The following is a 16,882-nucleotide window of genomic DNA, read 5'->3' as shown; positions in this document are numbered from 1 at the left end:
TCTATCTTCTACCTAATCTCACTACTAAAAGAAAAAAGAACAAATTACTGTAATTTACTCTGCATGTTTTGTTTAACATACGAGTCCTGGATCATCAAGCATCTGTGTTTTTTAGAGCAAGGTTATGGTTTCTTCTAGATGAGGAGTTATTTCCATGGTTGCTAAATTCTCTGTCTGGAAGAGGGATTCCTGAAAAGTTGCTGACTTACTTTAGTCATCTTGGATAAAAAAAAAACCTCTTTACCCATAGACATAATAAATGACACTGTGTACATTGTCTTGTCTCTAATGAGAAACTGAATGTTATGTAATTGATGTATCCAGTTCTGAAGGATTGTTTCCACAGAATTATGCTACAATATAAAATAAGAAGAAAGCTTTATTTATTATTCTTTTGATCCACATAAAAATACAGCTCCCCTAGTGATGATAGTATTTTCCAGTTCTTCAAAGCAAAAACAAACAGCGAACTGTCTGTTTATGAAAAACAATGAATTGGTTCTGCGGTTGCTTTAGAAAAAAGTAGGCCTGTCTTGATTTAGTCCTGCAAAACAAAGAAGAAAACATGTTAAATGATACAAAATAGTGTTTTTATGATCAGTCAGCAATAATAATGATAATTATAGCTGCAAACAGCCGCTGTGACATTGTGGTGGCTACAGGTTTTCCTGCCTCGCCATCCATCGCTGTCGGAAATGCCAAATGTCCCCTTAGAGGTGCATTTGGTGAGTCTTGAAAATGGCAATCAGTCCAGTTCAGTATAAATCCAGCAAAAAGTCTCTAAGGTTTGGTTAAAAACTGATCTTGTACAGAGGAGTTATTCTCACTTCCTGTTTCATGGTGAATAATTGGTGAGGACTTCCTGTAGGCTTACGAATGCATCATGTGTGGTTATCATGGGTTAGTTAGGTTAGGTTAGGTTAAACTTTATTAATCCCATAGGAAATTGAGGTTATCTGTTGCTCACACATTAATTCACATCGATACAGCATTAAAATCGTACAGCTGGAGACATCCATAAAAAGTACAAGAATATAATAAATAAATACATTACCACTAAAAAGAGGTCTAGTAAAAGTGCTTAAATATGTTAAAAATACTAGTTACCCTGTCTCCCTCCCCTTCCCCTCCCACAGATAGCAGCATTATAAAGCCTAATGGCCCGTGGAACAAAGGAGTTTTTAATCCTCTCAGTTGAACAACCCAGTGAGAGGAACCTGTCACTGAAGGAGCTCCTCTGGTTGGAGAAAACAGTGTACAGAGGATGGCTGGTGTTCTCCAGGACTAGCCTAAGTTTAGACAGTGTCCTCTGTTCCACCACCATCTCCACAGACTCCAGGCTCACACCGACCACGGAGCCAGCTCTGCAGATGAGGCGGTTCGGTCTCTGTGTGTCTCTCTTCCTTGCATTGCCCCCCCCAACAAACGATTGCATAGAATATAACAGTAGACACAATGGACTTATAAAACATGTAAAGGAGGTTAGAGCACACATTGAAGGAGGCCAATCTCCTCAAAAAGTGTATACAGTTTCAACATTATACAGAGGGAGAAGCTGGAGGAGTCACCTAATAATCCCCAGTTTCTACTCTGAGTGGAAGGCGCTTAAGTGATGTCATGAAACTACCACACCAATGTGTGTACCAGTGCTCCACAAACAATCTGGTACAGATGACATATGAGGGAAATATGGCTGTTGGAGTATTCCATGGGGCACACTGGAGTCAAATTCCAGTATAATTCTATTTGCCTCTTTAGAGGTTAATAAAGGTCATTCATCTCCAGTTTGGTACAAAGTAGATGATGCACCAAACTCATCATCTTATAAAAAAAGGTTTGGAATTTGCCATTTTGCCACACCCAGATGTCAGTGTTAAGAGAAGCATTCAGCCTCATGTTCTGTCATCAGACCCAGGTTTAAATCAGGATGAATCAAAAAGTAAAAGGAAGACAACTACTCGGTAAAATAGGTGAGTTCCAGTTCAAAAGAGGTGGGGCTAAGGTGACGTTACCAACTGACAATATGAATGTGATGAGTGCTGATCATTGGAGGGAATATATAGAATGACAGACATAAACTTTATTAATCCCTTTGGGTCATTTCTGTCTCCCATACTAGATATGCATCAGACACTTAACACATTAAAAAAACAACAACAACATTAACACCCCAATATTATAGTCAGTTTGTTTCTGTTGTTTTCCTGTTATTCCTCCTCCCTCCTAGTGAGGAGTTGAACATTTTAATTGTGCAAGGGTCAAAGGGGTCCCTCAATCTGTTAGTTTGCACTTGGGAAGCAGCAAACTCCCACAGAACCCACTTTGCTGGCTGCTAATAACAATGTGCAGAGGTTGGCAAGCATTATCCATAATAATTAAGAGTTTCTGCAATGTTCTCCTCTGCCACTGTTGCCAGAGAGTCCAGCCTTGTGCCAACTCAACCAGTCTGCCTGATTTGTTTCTCCAGCCTGAAAACATCAGCCTTGGAGATGCTTCCAGCCCAACACACCATCATACGACAAGACGAGGTAACGCTTTTGAAGGGGTGTAATAAGACTGACACTGTCATAAACATGACATAACACCTGTCATGAACAGGATTCTTCCTGAATCTTTGACTGTTGTCAGTAAGTGTCATTTGGTAAATGAGGACACTTTTAATACAAAGTTGACATTGTTTCAAGTATGTCATGCATCTCTGTGTATTATTATATTACTCTGTCATTTGTTGTTAGTCTCAACTGTGACTGTCATGAGACCATAATTCTCATTAATATGTTCCCTTTTCTCAAGTAAACTGTAACATGTAGCACCAGTTATAAATTTTATCATCAAGTATTATACTGTCAAATGCTGTAACAACAGAGGCATTAATATTTTTCGTTTTACCTCAAACCTTGAGCTAAAACAAACAATAGTGGAACACATTGGACTAGTTATAACTAGTAGCTTTAGAACACTTTGTACTTGTGTAAGACTAATGGGTGTCCAGATACTGTGATTCTCCTTTGTAGAATAATCTACAGAAACAATTGAGCTCTTTCTCAGTGTCGAACATTTCATTTCTATTTCACTACTGAATCAGCTGTCCCTGAACGTTCGCTCTTCCCTCCATCCGGGGAGCCTTTCAAAATAAAACCTTTCCAAAACATTTTACATTTTCATAACTCCAATTTTCACCCTCACACTACTTCCCCCTTACAACAAAAGAAGCATCCCTGCTTCAAATATAACAAATAAAATGGGCTGATTTAGTACAACAAGAAAGCAGCCATTTTCATAAACCAGAATTATACTATTATGTGGTACACGAATGAACTGTTAACACAGGGAAGAAAGGAAGAGGGGAAAAAAATCACAACGCGACTTCAAAAAAAAAAAATACTGAACAGGGCATGAGAGTAACCAAAAGTCATAGCTTAACAGTGAAGAAGAAGAAGAAGAAGAAGAAGAAGAAGAAGAAGAAGAAGAAGAAAAAAACAACTTAAAGAAGTCAGGGCTATACCTGTCTGGAGGACGAATGGGACGCCCGGATCTAGTTTGTAGTTTCACTGGGGGTGGAACTGCACTGACTGGTGGGCCTGCTACTGCAGCTGGAATATTGCCCTCACCTTGACCTCTAGATTGAGTAACAAGAGCCATGTCAGGTGTCCCCATACTACTATACTCAAATATCCAAGGCCTAGAGCCTGAGAGGGCAGTTAGAGGGGAGGATGGGGGTGGGGTCAGTACATGGCAGAGCATCTGTCACAGATGACCTGGGTACAGGGGACCTATTTGGCTTGAGGCGGTTGTAGTGAACAGCTTTGGGTTTAGCTCTGCGGTCAAGTTGGTCTAACACCTCATAGTCAACACCCATGTCCGCCTTAAAATCCAGCCGTTTTAAAACGTTGAAAGGACCAGTCCATCTAGGAGCCAACTTATGCCTAGACAAAGCAGGGATGTCAACCCACACTAAATCCCCAGGATCATAAGCTCACTTGCCTGTCATAATAGTGCTTCTGTTGTAAGGCTGCAGCAGCAATGTTAGCAGCTGCAGTGTCAAAAGCAGAACACAGTTTGTTTAAGACACTAGTAGCATACACATTAGGTGCACATGTAGGTGTTTGCCTATTGTTAGTGGGCGCACTAAGGAAAAGATCGGCTGGTAAACAAGCCTCCCTACCATGAACCAAAAAGAATGGGTGAAATTTGTAGTGGAGTGTACACAAGTGTTGTATGCAAACTCAACCTGCTTCTTGTGTTCATCCCACTCACCCCTCAAAAACTTTGCTACAGTAATGGCTCTCTGGTCAGAAAGCGCATAGAGGTCAATGTAATTTGTGAAATAGTCCATGACAACAAGCATGTATCTGTTTCCATGAGTAGTGAGGGGCAATTCTGTGAAATCCCTCGCTATTTTTCTAATGGCTTTGAGACAACATCATGTTTCAAAGGGGCCTGCTGACAGGGCGTTGGTGTCCGCCGTGCATCGCACAACACACATTCTAAACACCACTCAGTTATATCTCGAGACATGTAAGGCCACTAGCCTGAGCACACTGTAAAGTCTTTACTGCATCAAAATGTCCAGCCAGAGAATGACCATGTAGGTTTGAGGCCGGCACCACATCTACACAGAAATTAAGATAATCTGAGACAGTGAGTCATCCCCTATGTCCTCACCATGAGCTTCCAACATCCTAATTTGTGATGTTAAATCAGTCTCTTTGGGCCTCTTCTGCTTCAGGAGTCCATCTTTAGATGGAACGAGTGGAGACCCCCTATTGTTGAACCAGGCGGTGTACTATGGTTACATGTACATCAGGTTCTGGTCTGAAGTGACCAGTGGGGGAAGGAGAACAGCCTTGTATGCATTCTTTACATTAGTGCACAGTAAATTGGTTATCCTGTTCAGTTGACAACCTGGCATAAACCAGTCAGAATGAAATCCATGGTGACATGATTAAAATCTCCAGATATTATTATGAGGGCTTCAAGATGTTGCATCTGAAATTGAACTGTGACCCATTTAATTTTTTCACAGACAGGAGCTGGCTCTGCCTCAGAGGGCGATCATATGATTGAACTCCCAAGGAAGATAATAGGGACACAGACTGACAGCCAAAATCAAATCTCCAGATCAGGCAAAACAACTCTGCCTCGACTGTAATATGTCCAGGGTTACACCAATACTTGTCAGATGATCAAACTGCCACCTCTGCTTTTTCCAATGGTCAGAGTCACTATGGACTCTGCATCCAGTAGCATCCAGTATGATACCAATTAGACATGTCTCTGTCAGGCTGCACTCACGATAAGTCTGCTGTTTCTCCAACACAGACAGCTTGTCCATCTTATTGGGAAGTGAGTTGACCTTCCATATGGAAGGTTAGGGTAAACTTCTGGTTTGCAATGCCTCCAGTTATCGGCAAACCTAGCCTTCAGCTTAAACCCAGTTTTGCAGCCCAGGCAACTCTTCTCTTGACTAAACAAGAGAGCTGACTCTTGTGCACAGGTCTGCTGTACACATATGTATTTAAAACAAAGGTAAATATAATAAAATTAAAAGTGCTGAGGAGCAACTGGAATTGCTCTTCAGCATTTTAACTTTCTGTTGGGTTAGGGCATATTTCCAACAGACGTTTTTTTCTCGTTTTAAGGGGTTCTAATGAAAAACCAAATTTCAACTCTACATCATCTGATCACGCCCATTTAGAATTCTATTAAAATACAAAAATTCTAGTGGGGGGAGAAATTTGAGTAATATTTGAGTTTTTGTAAATGTTTATTATGGTAATGTGGCCTCTTTTTTGAGTTATTTTCATGGTTTTTATATTTTTTTATATTTGTTGTGATATTTTGAAGTTATTTACATTTGCTATTATATTATTTTGAGTTTATTTTTTGGTTTCCTCACTTTTTGTTTTTACCTTTGAGGCTGGAGTTACCACCCACGGCCCGCCGGGGACGCCCACTTCAGCTGGCACAGGTGTTCTCTATTTGAGCAGCATACAAACAGGAAATTGGCGGGATAAAAAGGGTAGTGGAGCGGTTGAGAGAGGCAGACGGACAGAAGGACATAGAGGGCCGGGCAGAGGGTCGCATCCGGCAATAGCTAGCGGCCAGGGACACGTTGGTTGGCAGGACTAGCAAAGCGGAGGGGCAAAGCCCACCGATCCAGGAGAAGTGGCACCAGTAAACGCGGATCGCACACAGCTGGGAGGTGTGTAGTTGCCCAGATCTAGCAGTGTGGGCGGAACACGGCCCACACCCAGCGTTGGCAATCACTGGAGGCTGAGGCCGAAGAGGAATGCCAGGGAGGATCAGGCCCTGGATGATAAGCGCTGGGTGAGTGGCCGAGAAATTCCGGAGAGGATGGAATGCTGGCGAGAGGACCATGCCCCCTCCCTCACCTAAGACTTTATCTCCAGTTTCTTTCCACAGAGGTTTTATTGACTCTGCTGCATGACATTGCCCTGCATGTTTTTAGAGACTAATTTTGTAATAAATTGTCAATCTTAATCGGCTTGTTTTTAAAACTTGCTCACACTTGCTACCTTGGTTTTATTTAGATCATACCACTCTGGTCCCACATTTAGGTCTCCAAATTAGTGCTTCTTTTGTGCTCTTATGAGTATTATTATTCCTCTAGCTTCTCCCTGTTCATGCCATATGATTGAAACACTATTCACTAACTTAACCACACTTGACATCTTCAAAAGCCTGGGGGAGGTCCTTGCCAATCATTTGCCATAAAACACCCTTCCCACTTACTGTAAGGGTGATTTTCAACCCAACTTTAAAGACTTGCCGCTAGATTTGTATTAAACTGGATGGAAGGTGAATTGCAAGATTCGCCAAATGAACTTCGAGAATGATGTGAGTGTTCACAAAGGTGACAGGATGGTGGTGCTAGAGCTCCGGCAGTAGCCACAAGGCTGGAATGGCGCTGAGCACCAAGGGCTGCCCATTGCTGCTTACAGCTTTAACTTGACATTGTACCTTAAAATCCCAGATCACCATTGCTCCATCCAGGCCTACGCTGCTGTACTTTTCCACTTTGGCTTTCTCCCCTGATACAACACACAGCTGCCTGCAGGTCAAAACATATTACAGTTGTGAGAAATGCTTTCAAAAGTCAGACTAGTTGTACCTCCCAAACAGTGACCAAATGTTGAAAGCCTAAAATTATAGAAAAACTTAGATGCAAAATAACAGCTTTATTTTTTAAAGCTGGTCTATTGTAGCTCTTTACCATCAGGAAGTTCATATAATACAGTTAAACGCTGTCGGCTGATCGAAAACGCTGCAGCAAGAGTTCTGATGAAAACTAAAAATTCAGCTTATATTTCTCTTTTAGCTTCTGATCATTTGCTGCCTGTTAAATCTATAATAGAATTTCCCTTCTCATCTCTGGCCACATACCTATATCCAGATAGCAAGCGATAATTCAATGTTAAATTATGGTCAAAAAGGTTGATTTTTGGTTGAGGTTGACAATTGACGTCCCCTTCCCTCCTCCTCCTTGTGGTCTGGGTGACAGAATTGTATTATGAGGCGGGGGTTCATCACGTCTTAAATTAAGCATTCTACATTGAAAACAGTCAGTTGTGATTCCTTTTTTGCATATTTTCTTGTCTGTAAATATTATTACTGGCTGTGCAAAATATGTTGACATAAAAATGTCTACAAGTCACTACAAGCAGTGGAGCAGTCTGACTACACCTTTTTATGCTAGGGGTATGTCCTAAATACACAGCCCTCTTGCTGCTGGCTTGTTTGCAACCTGATTCTGAATTGAATTCTACTCTGAGCACTTTTGAGGTTTGGCAATATTACTCTCATTTTAACTGTGTTTATTGAAAACAAAAACTACATTGTTTTGTGCCTATGCAGCAGCCCAATAGGTAAATGTGATACGTACAGTATATGTCAACTAACCTAAGATACATATTCATGAACACTAACCGTTATTAATGGTTCAAGTGGAACTGTACAGTTTCTATGTTTGTTCTCAGACCTATAACCAGTACATTAATATTTTAGCATGTTTCAAAGTTTTTCTAATTTTTATTGTCTTTCTAACAGGTTCAAACAGGTGCCTTCCTCACTCTTATTTTTGTGTTTTTCAGCTGCTGCTTGGCTGTTTGACCCAAAGCTAACTGACAAGGACTACAGGAAAACTGTCAAGAAGTGGCTTCGCTATGCACCAGAGCGGGAGGTATGCATTGCAAGAATCCAAAGTGATGCCAACCAGCTCTGGGTGAATACACCGAGAGCTGAGTTACCCCAACTTATACTGTTTCCTTGGTTCATACAGTACAAGGCTTCACCTCATGGACTCTGTTCTTCCGTGATCAATAGACTGTTGTTCTGACAGTCAAAAAGGAGTGAAATATGTTTACAGATTTGTGCCCGTTATCTTAAATAAAATGTAATATTAATGCCATGTTTTTTTAAGTTTGTATACACACATTTTTGGAAATATGGTAATGCAAGAATTTTGAACAACATAATGTCCAACATTTGCCAATAAAATTGTGCATTTAACACCAGTGCAGAAACTTTTAATGGTATGATATGATACATTTTTGGTATGATAGGTCTACTATCATACCAAAAATGTGCATGAATCAATATTGATTCCATATCTTTGATTCAATATAAAATCAATATGAATATGCATGCAGATCGAATAGGTGATGGTTGAATCAACACTGAGTCCTAACATTGATTTAATGTAAAACTACCTCCACATTCAGATGATGGTTGAATCAACATCGATGAGGTGTCAGTCATGTCACTGACCATTTTCAATATTGTTTCAATATCAGGCTTCAATGTGGATTCACTGTTTCTGTTTGACGTTTCAACATTGATTCACTTATGTTTTGCCATCTGGGTATCCCACAATCGCATTCAGTGGAGGCTCAATGTACAGTTTTAAGAATACTGCATACCAAAACTGCTTGGTGCCATTAATAGCTGTCTTGGAGTGCTTAATAAATTGACAATACATCACTCTTACCAGATGCTAAATTTCATAAAGTTATCACAAAGGCAATTGATGACTCTATCACTTGTAGCCAGTCTGATTCTAACACAATCTCAAATTCTTTGTTGTGAAAATCTTTAAAAGCTTTTCATCAAGATCAGATCACCTCTTGTTCTCCTCACTTAAAAATGGTTCAGGTTGGATAAGATGCAGAAGCTTTCTGCTGATTTGGTTGACATAAAGCAGCAGCTTTAAGGCAGCCATTTTAAGGCATTCTTAAACTTAGACTGACTTTATTGTCATTTTGCATGCACAGGGTGTATACAGAAAAAAATTTCGTCTGCCAATGCCTTAAAATGCAGGGCTGATTTACAGACTGTTTGACCTCAAAACTGTCATGGTGTGTTTTAAAGTGCATCCAATAGCAGCAGGCGAGACACCTAAAGTTCGGTTGTAGATTTAATAAGGAAGGGAAAATAAAGAAACCAACTTACAAACATGCAAAAATCTGGAGTACAAAAGAAATCCAAAGCAAAGCCAGGAGACACAGGGAGAACACAGGGAAGAGATGGGATTTGACAAGACGAACCAGTGAGTATAGACTGACAAAGAAGTGATCAAATACTGGGAGGTTGACTGCTGGAACAAAGGAACTGAGCTGATTGCTAACAGGTTGCAGGTGTGAGTAAAAGAAGCAGGAGGCAGACTGATGAGAGGGAGAGAAAGATCTGGCACAGGAGGGTGTGGGAGAATGCACAGGGGAACAGGAACTTAATCTAATGTAAAGAATAACCAAAATAAAAAAAACACAAGTAATCTAGAGAGACAAAGAATAACTAGAAACAAGAAATAAACTAGACTAAGGAAGAAGTGAAGTGAAAATGGAAATGAGGCAGAACTAATAGAAAAACCTAAGGAACACAAATGACAAAACCTAAAACCAAACGCAAACAACCTCAGATCTTGGCAAAAGCAGCTTGTGATGTGAAGCATCTTCTATTACTTACTAGATCTACATATTACGAGCATGGCAATAAGGCTGGGAGGCAGTTTGCACACTAATTATATCGCCAAGCTTCCTCACATCTCCTGTATGAAAGGAGATGTGAGATGAGGAAAGCAAGAGGACTAAGCAGTTCCTATCAATTCGGTTTTTGGATTATTTTATTCCTCATTATACAGGTCTGAGTTCCCACCAGATGACACTGGCATGCATAACTTTAAGGATGCATTAAGATTTCCAACACTGTCAAGTTGCATCAAGCATGCAGGACCAACCACTATCCATTGAAGAATTAACCTTTGCACTGCAACAGAACATCAGGCCTGGATGGGTTTTGTCCAAGAGTTCACATTGCAAGTCATTGACTTGATGACTTTCCTTAGAAAACTTGTCCAATTCAAATAATTAACTGAAATTGGATCAAATTGGATCCGAGTTCAATTTATTCAAAATTGAATTTCATACATTCAAATTGGAATGTATGAAATTAACTCTGAATCTGTCTGTATGAGACAGAATTACCTTTTTTTTTTTGCAAAGTGCCTTTAAAGCAGGGGTCTCAAACTCCAGTCCTCGAGGGCTGCAGTCCTGCAACTTTTAGATGTGCCTCTGCTGCACCACACCTGAATAGAATAATTAGGTCATTAAGGCTCTGGAGAACTGATGTACACAAGGAGGAGGTCATTAAGTCATTTCATTCCAGTGCCTGTGGCACATCTAAAAACTGCAGGACTGCGGCCCTCGAGGACTGGAGTTTGAGACCCCTGCTTTAAAGGATGTATATTTTGAATGTAGGTTGGATAGATAAATTGAATTAAATCTATCTAAATAAAAAGGGTTTAACTAAAGTTTGATGATGATAGTAGGACGTAGAGAGAGAGAGGCAGTGTCTCCTACATGATGCTGTTCTGATGAAGAGTTTCCAACTCATTGTTATCCTCCTCAGTGGCCTTCTTGTCCAGGTTACGGAAGTGCTGCATGGCTGACAAACTGCCCTTTGATGTCTGCTTTGGGATATCCAGCTTCTTCACACACTCCAGGGCATGTGGACCTGTGTAGGTAAACAGGTAAGGGCAACAATCGTGACCCTGAAATGGACAAAGGAGAATAAATTAAGTCAAAGTCGAAGCGACCAGTGAAAATATGTTTGTGTTCATAATGCATTTTAAAGTTTTAAAGTCAGGGAAAAATTACTGGAAGTTGTCAAGATCCCAGGTTATTACGTTTTTTGGGGGGTTTTCTCCAGCGTTTGAACATGTCAAACGCTGAAATGTTTCTGTATTACACAATACATACAGGCAGTGAGCAGGTATAATTTACCGCAGCAACAATATCTGTAGGGTTGACATAAAGGACACTCAGCAGTGGCAGAAGGTCTGTGGTTAGCTGGGTTACCCTGAGTACAAGGATGGGATAGGCTGTAATATGACATGGACTGCATTATTTAACACTCATTGGTCTTTCAGATGAAGTAACAACTATACTTACTCCTTCCCCTGTGCTGCATCAACCACAGTGAGGCTGCTGTTGTGAGCCACCCAGGCCAATTGGTCCCCACCAGGGGAGAAGGAGACACTGTGCACCCACCCACCACAGTCTTTATGCTCCAGCAGCAACTCCCCAAAAGGCATCTTGGTCCCCCAAGCTGTGGGGCCTGGTTTGTCCTCAATTTCCTTGATGTAGGTTGAGAAAATCCTGAGAAGTACAAAGAGCTGCTATAGCATTGCTGATTTACAGCAGTTTTGCAACAGCTTTAACAGCTGCACTGATCTAAGGTAATTGAATGAACATTTTCAGATAGTAACACTAACTTTTAAAAAAAGTCAGAAAGGGTATAAAACTGTCACAAAAAATGTGAATGTTTTTGTTTCTTAGCTGATATATAAAAGTAGGAGTCTGGTCTTACCTGCAGTGAAGATCTGCAGACCCAGCTGCCAGTAGAATGTTGTTGGGATGCCAGTCCAGACTGAGAACTGTTGAACGGATGGACTTCTTAATGTGCTTGCTCAGCCACCTGAGATAGACAAAACTCTGTGTCTGATCTGCTGAAAATCCTAACAATCTGCTTATCAAATAATGCTCCACACTTATAAGAATATGGAGTAAAAATCATGCTAAGACTGGCAATTAATATGGAAATAAACAGTTTTATAAGGTCAATGTGCAAATAGTGCATGAAAAAGGTCCCAATGTATTTGATCACACTTTGTGGCACAAATTAATGTTTAGTGCTTCCAATTACTATCCAATTCCAATTCCAAATACTTTACTGTAACATAACTTTTTTCCATTTTCCACTGTATGTATTTAATTAGTTTCCTTTTCATCTTTTCACACAGTGAATTAAATGCATCTTGCTGACAAGATATGGAAGGGTTATGGGCAGGACGTTTTGGAGCATGTCTGGTTCAAAGCACATTCAAACATTGGCTAAAACAGCTCTTTTAATTCCAGTCTCCAGTGTGGCAGCAGAGTGCAGATTAGTGTTTAAATCAATAGCCCAACCCTGATCCAAAATTCAGATTTCTTTGGCATGTTTAAGAGACTTAGGCTTTTGACATGCAGAATAGAGGAAACTAAACAAGAATTCTATCTTATATTAATACATAGGCTAAATAGAGGAGTAGGCAGTTTATTATTGAGGAAAGAAAGAAAAGGCTGCCATGAAGAGGCCGTGTAGGGTGGCCCGGAGAGTCTAGCTGGTTCAGGTTCGGGGAGGCTAGCTTAGCTCCAGACAGAGCACTGGGAGGCCCACTTACTGGGGCTGATGCTGCAAACTGGTTCATGACACAGAGAAGGGACTGGAGCTGTGGAGGAGGACAGAGAGCAGAATGTCTGGCATAGGTGGTAGTGGCTCACTGATTATCACTGCGAACTTTGCCTGGCATTGCCATTCAACCTCCTCCATCAGCAACGTCAAGTCCATCGTAGGGATTAGAGGTGACCAGTCCCGCAGAGCGACGATACATTTTGAGGCTACCTCGAGTAGTCTCTGGAGAGAGCAGGGTAGAGCCAATGTATCATAATATTCTTTAATAGTCCATTGAGGAGGTTCAAAAATAGTTGGGTCCATGTTGTTATCCTCCTTTCTTTAGCTCAGACCTCACTGTAGTTCTGGTCTGGTCCTTCTCTCATGAATTGTGGTTTTGTGGTGAGGATGAGATGCAGTGGACCCAGGTTGTAATGAAAGTGATAGTTTTAATAATGAAGTTCACAAAGTCCAGGCAGCACAGGAAAGCAAAAGAGCAAGGAGCTCGGACACTGGTAGCAACTGGAAAGGCATTACACAGGAACTAGGCAGACAGGCTTAAATCAAACAAGGACCCAACAGAGAACAGGTGACACAGATGGGGTAATATACACAGGGGAGTAATCAGGGTAATGAGGAACAGCTGGGAACAATTAATGGGTAGACACGACAACACAAGTACTAAATTAACAAAGAACACAGATAATAAATCCACACCATAAGTTTGCCACTTGGCAACTCCCCCTAAACATTCTCAAAAACTAGAGATTTTGCTGACTTTTACTCCCCCTCCTTAATAGCATACTGAACAAGAATTAAACCAATACCTCAACATCCCAAGGAGGAGTTTGATAAAGTTTAAGGTTTGTAAACTTGGAAATTGGCAAAAATTTGCCCTATGTAGAAGGACCAGACGCAAAATGGTTGCTTCTCTGTGCATTTTAAGACATACCTCCAAGAAACTCTTTTTCTTGTCTTAAGGGGATGTACCCAGGTACCAAGTTTGAAACCTCCATTGTCTATGATTTTTGGCCTATCTGAATGTAGGGTAAAGCACTTTGATGTCGTTTGAACTTGATACAGTGCCAGTACTTTTTTTTTTTAATTGGTGTGTGTAAATAGAATATGACTCACAATGCTTAACAACAAAAATTCTAGCATAACCTCTGCTTGGTGTCATCATAATCATCCTAACCCTGCTCACCAGTCATTCTCCTGTTCAAAGTAGCAGACAGAGATGAGCCGAGCTCCACTGCCCAAGGCAAACTTGTTCTCCAGCGGGGACCATTTCACACAGGTGGCAGCACGGTTGATGCGTACCAGGACGAGAGTGGGCTTCCACACACCATCTTTCAGAGTCCACACATAGGCATTACGATCAGAGGCACAGGTCACAATACGGTTGGACACAGGCGCCCAATCAACACCTGTGGACAGCAGATCCTCCTGTTAGCAAAAACACTTCACTTTAAGTCTTAAATTGCCAGTTATCTGGAGGAAAAACTGTGTTATGTCCTTCATCAAACTTTTCCTTGAACAGAGGTTCTAATAAGGTATTCATTGTCTTCTTTACATACACAATAGGGTCCACATCTTATAGTACAACATGTGTAAACCAGTGAAATGCAGTCCTCCTAAGGTGTGGGAACAGTACCTGTGATCCGTCCACTGTGCTCAGTCAGCTCGTGAATCTTATGCCAGTCTTTGCCTTTCTTCTCATAAATGTTCACCACATTGTTGTTAGGACTCACAGCAATTTCTGCAAGAATGCATGTTCAAACATGTAATGTTAATACAATGACACAAAAACACTGTGAAATGTATTATAGAGAAAACCATAGTCAGCTGTGGTGAAATCACAGTTTTCTTCAGTTCAAATCAATCTGCTTACTGGTGACATTGTTGGATTTTTTTCTTATTTTACTATTTCTGGTTCGCACATATGTGCTTTTAGAGTTTGTACCTCATTACTTTATGCTCAATTCTGTTCAAAAATACTTATACCAAAAATACTTATACCAAAGGAAAATGATAAATATTTTAAGTATTTTATATTTTCATTAAGTTAGTTCTTATCGAAACTATTAATGGCTTGTTCCGCAACCAGAGTAAGTAGGCCTGTAAGGAATCTCTTTTTTCCATTGTAGATCCCTGCTGGTTCTCATTGCATTGATGAGGCAGTAAACATGTAAAGTATTGTTTAAAAAAATTACCCAGTTATCGTAAACAGAGCCTAAAAAGTGAGCTGACACAATGCCTTACAGCTAATGCTTAAATAATGACCATTCTTTATGAATACATTATTCCTAATCTGTTGTATGTGATAAAGTCCAATTGCCCATTATTAAAATGTTAAACTGAATATAGATAGAAAACATGAAAAATATGTTCTCTGTGAACATTCTATTAAATAGTTGCGTAAATATACTTTTAAAACCTAGCAAGGCTAGCACATGAATTTCAAACAAAAATTTACATACTTACAGTATTTGTTAATGTCAATAAATGTAACAGCAATAAGAAATAGCAATTTTATGTTATTCAAACTAACACAGGGGTGAGCTGTAGAGCAAGCCAGAGCTTATGCAGTCTATAGTGGAACCATTTGTAATAATATCCCACAGCTGAAATGCAGCTACATGTCTGCATTAAAGCTCTTTCACTCCATTTCCTGTATTGATAATTGGATTCTATGTGGTTGTCCTGGTAACATTACCACAATAAGGACAGGAAGAATGCGTAGGCACACGAATTGAATTGGCCTTTTTGTTTTTTAAATAAACCAACAGTGTATAGTGAAAAAATATCAAGGTTGGCAGCATTTTATCCCACAGAAATGGTTAAATGTTGATATGAATGCAGTTTTACGTACGAGTCCTATCTTTGTTCCAGGCGTGGCAAGAGAGCGGCTCAAGCCCAAAGCTATGAAGCGACATGTCTGAGCAGGACCAGGAGAGGCAGTTGGAATGTGGCTGTTTTGCAGATGTGCTGCTGAAGAAAAACAACTACTGTTTAGTTTAAGAAAAAATATTTTTAAAAACAAGCAAAAAGCCTCTTTATTTGTTGTCTGTAGGAAGAACATGACTCAAGAAGCAAAACACTTAATTGCACACATTTAAAAGATATATACCGTCTTTTAGTCCAACACCCAAGTGCAGTTTATTTTGTTGATTTCACAAGCAGACTTCTTCACCTATGTTGCAAAGTGATCCATGGCCTTAAGATAAGCTTGTCTTTATGACATAGTGTTCGCACAAAGAAAAATGTAATGTAAATGCGACTGTTGGTCAATGATAAGCACTGTAGTTGAAGCGGTAAAAACTGTTAAATCACAGAGATAAATTCTATATGTTTCCAATGTTATCTGACAGCCTGAACATGTTCTATGTTTAGGAAGATACTAAATATCTGGTACAAGTACCCTTTTCTAGGTTTTTCATAACCTAAGCAAACAATGTTATTGTGTCAGATTACTCCAAATAGGTTTCAGATGGAATTATACTTTAATCTTGCCATATTCAGTAAATGGAAAGCATAAAACAAAAGGTCTCCTGGTACTGCTGCTTAAAACAATGAAAATTAATACTTTGTTTACCTTTAGTATGTAAGGTTGTCACTTGAATTAGTGGTGAGGGTGAAGAAAAGCAGAGCGGTATTCGTGGACTCTGAACAGTCTACACGAATGAAACTATGCAGTCTGGCTGCAGTGAAGGAAATGGCTGTGATGTAACTGGAAGGAGTGGAATAAGGGGGCGTGTGTTCGCTAATAGCAGTTGAGCAAGCACCTCATCTGTAAAGGATACAGCTTTGTTATGGAAGACCAAAACTGTCATAATTAAAAATAAAAGCAGAAATATATTTTGTTTTTCATTTTCCTAATACATGTGTTTGTTGTTTTCAAATTTCCTTGTCTGTTGGGATTCCAGGTTGAGTTGTTTTGGTAGTTTGATTTCATTCTAGTTTTATTATTTTGTGTTATATTCCTATTTTAGTTAGGTCTGTCTTGTTCCTCTTTTCCTTTAGTTCATTCTTCTGGGTGTTTCTAGTTTTATTTGTTATAGTTATTCTTTGTTGCTCCAATTTTTTTGTTGTTAGTGTAGCTATTCTTTAGTGTTGCATTTATTTCCTCTTCTCTTGTGTACTCTTCCTTACT

At 40.0% G+C, this 16,882-nt stretch overlaps 1 protein-coding gene across 3 annotated transcripts; it reads right to left on the bottom strand.

The window, feature by feature from the left end:
• Positions 1 to 361: 361 nt before the first annotated feature.
• Positions 362 to 16,459, bottom strand: LOC114148030 (actin-related protein 2/3 complex subunit 1A-A). 3 transcript variants are annotated; one of them, XM_028022941.1, is made up of 10 exons: positions 16,325 to 16,459; positions 15,602 to 15,720; positions 14,384 to 14,488; positions 13,934 to 14,156; positions 11,887 to 11,994; positions 11,469 to 11,675; positions 11,301 to 11,376; positions 10,878 to 11,068; positions 6,985 to 7,075; positions 362 to 544 (listed from the first exon to the last, which is right to left on the bottom strand). In XM_028022941.1, the coding sequence occupies exons 2-10, from the start codon at positions 15,663 to 15,665 to the stop codon at positions 539 to 541; spliced, it is 1,071 nt and encodes a 356-aa protein (XP_027878742.1). In that variant the 5' UTR covers positions 15,666 to 15,720; positions 16,325 to 16,459; the 3' UTR covers positions 362 to 538. The 3 variants fall into 3 exon arrangements, with proteins under 3 accessions (XP_027878742.1, XP_027878743.1, XP_027878744.1); XM_028022942.1 differs by having other exon boundaries at positions 15,602 to 15,717; positions 16,325 to 16,456; XM_028022943.1 differs by lacking the exon at positions 6,985 to 7,075.
• Positions 16,460 to 16,882: the final 423 nt, after the last annotated feature.

This window comes from Xiphophorus couchianus, chromosome 7 (genome assembly GCF_001444195.1).
Source record: "Xiphophorus couchianus chromosome 7, X_couchianus-1.0, whole genome shotgun sequence".
Taxonomy (NCBI): domain Eukaryota; kingdom Metazoa; phylum Chordata; class Actinopteri; order Cyprinodontiformes; family Poeciliidae; genus Xiphophorus; species Xiphophorus couchianus.
Note: the sequence above shows the minus strand (reverse complement) of the source record. Positions and strands in the feature narration are given on the sequence as shown.

Bases quoted from the DNA above. Each gene is read 5' to 3' on its own strand.
- LOC114148030 (XM_028022941.1), bottom strand. From the start codon at position 15,665: ATGTCGCTTCATAGCTTTGGGCTTGAGCCGCTCTCTTGCCACGCCTGG. The intron at 14,157-14,383 runs GTACTGTTCCCA...TGCTGTCCACAG, and splicing joins GCACAGTGGACGGATCACAG to GTGTTGATTGGGCGCCTGTG. The intron at 11,377-11,468 runs GTAAGTATAGTT...CCTTGTACTCAG, and splicing joins GATGCAGCACAGGGGAAGGA to GGTAACCCAGCTAACCACAG.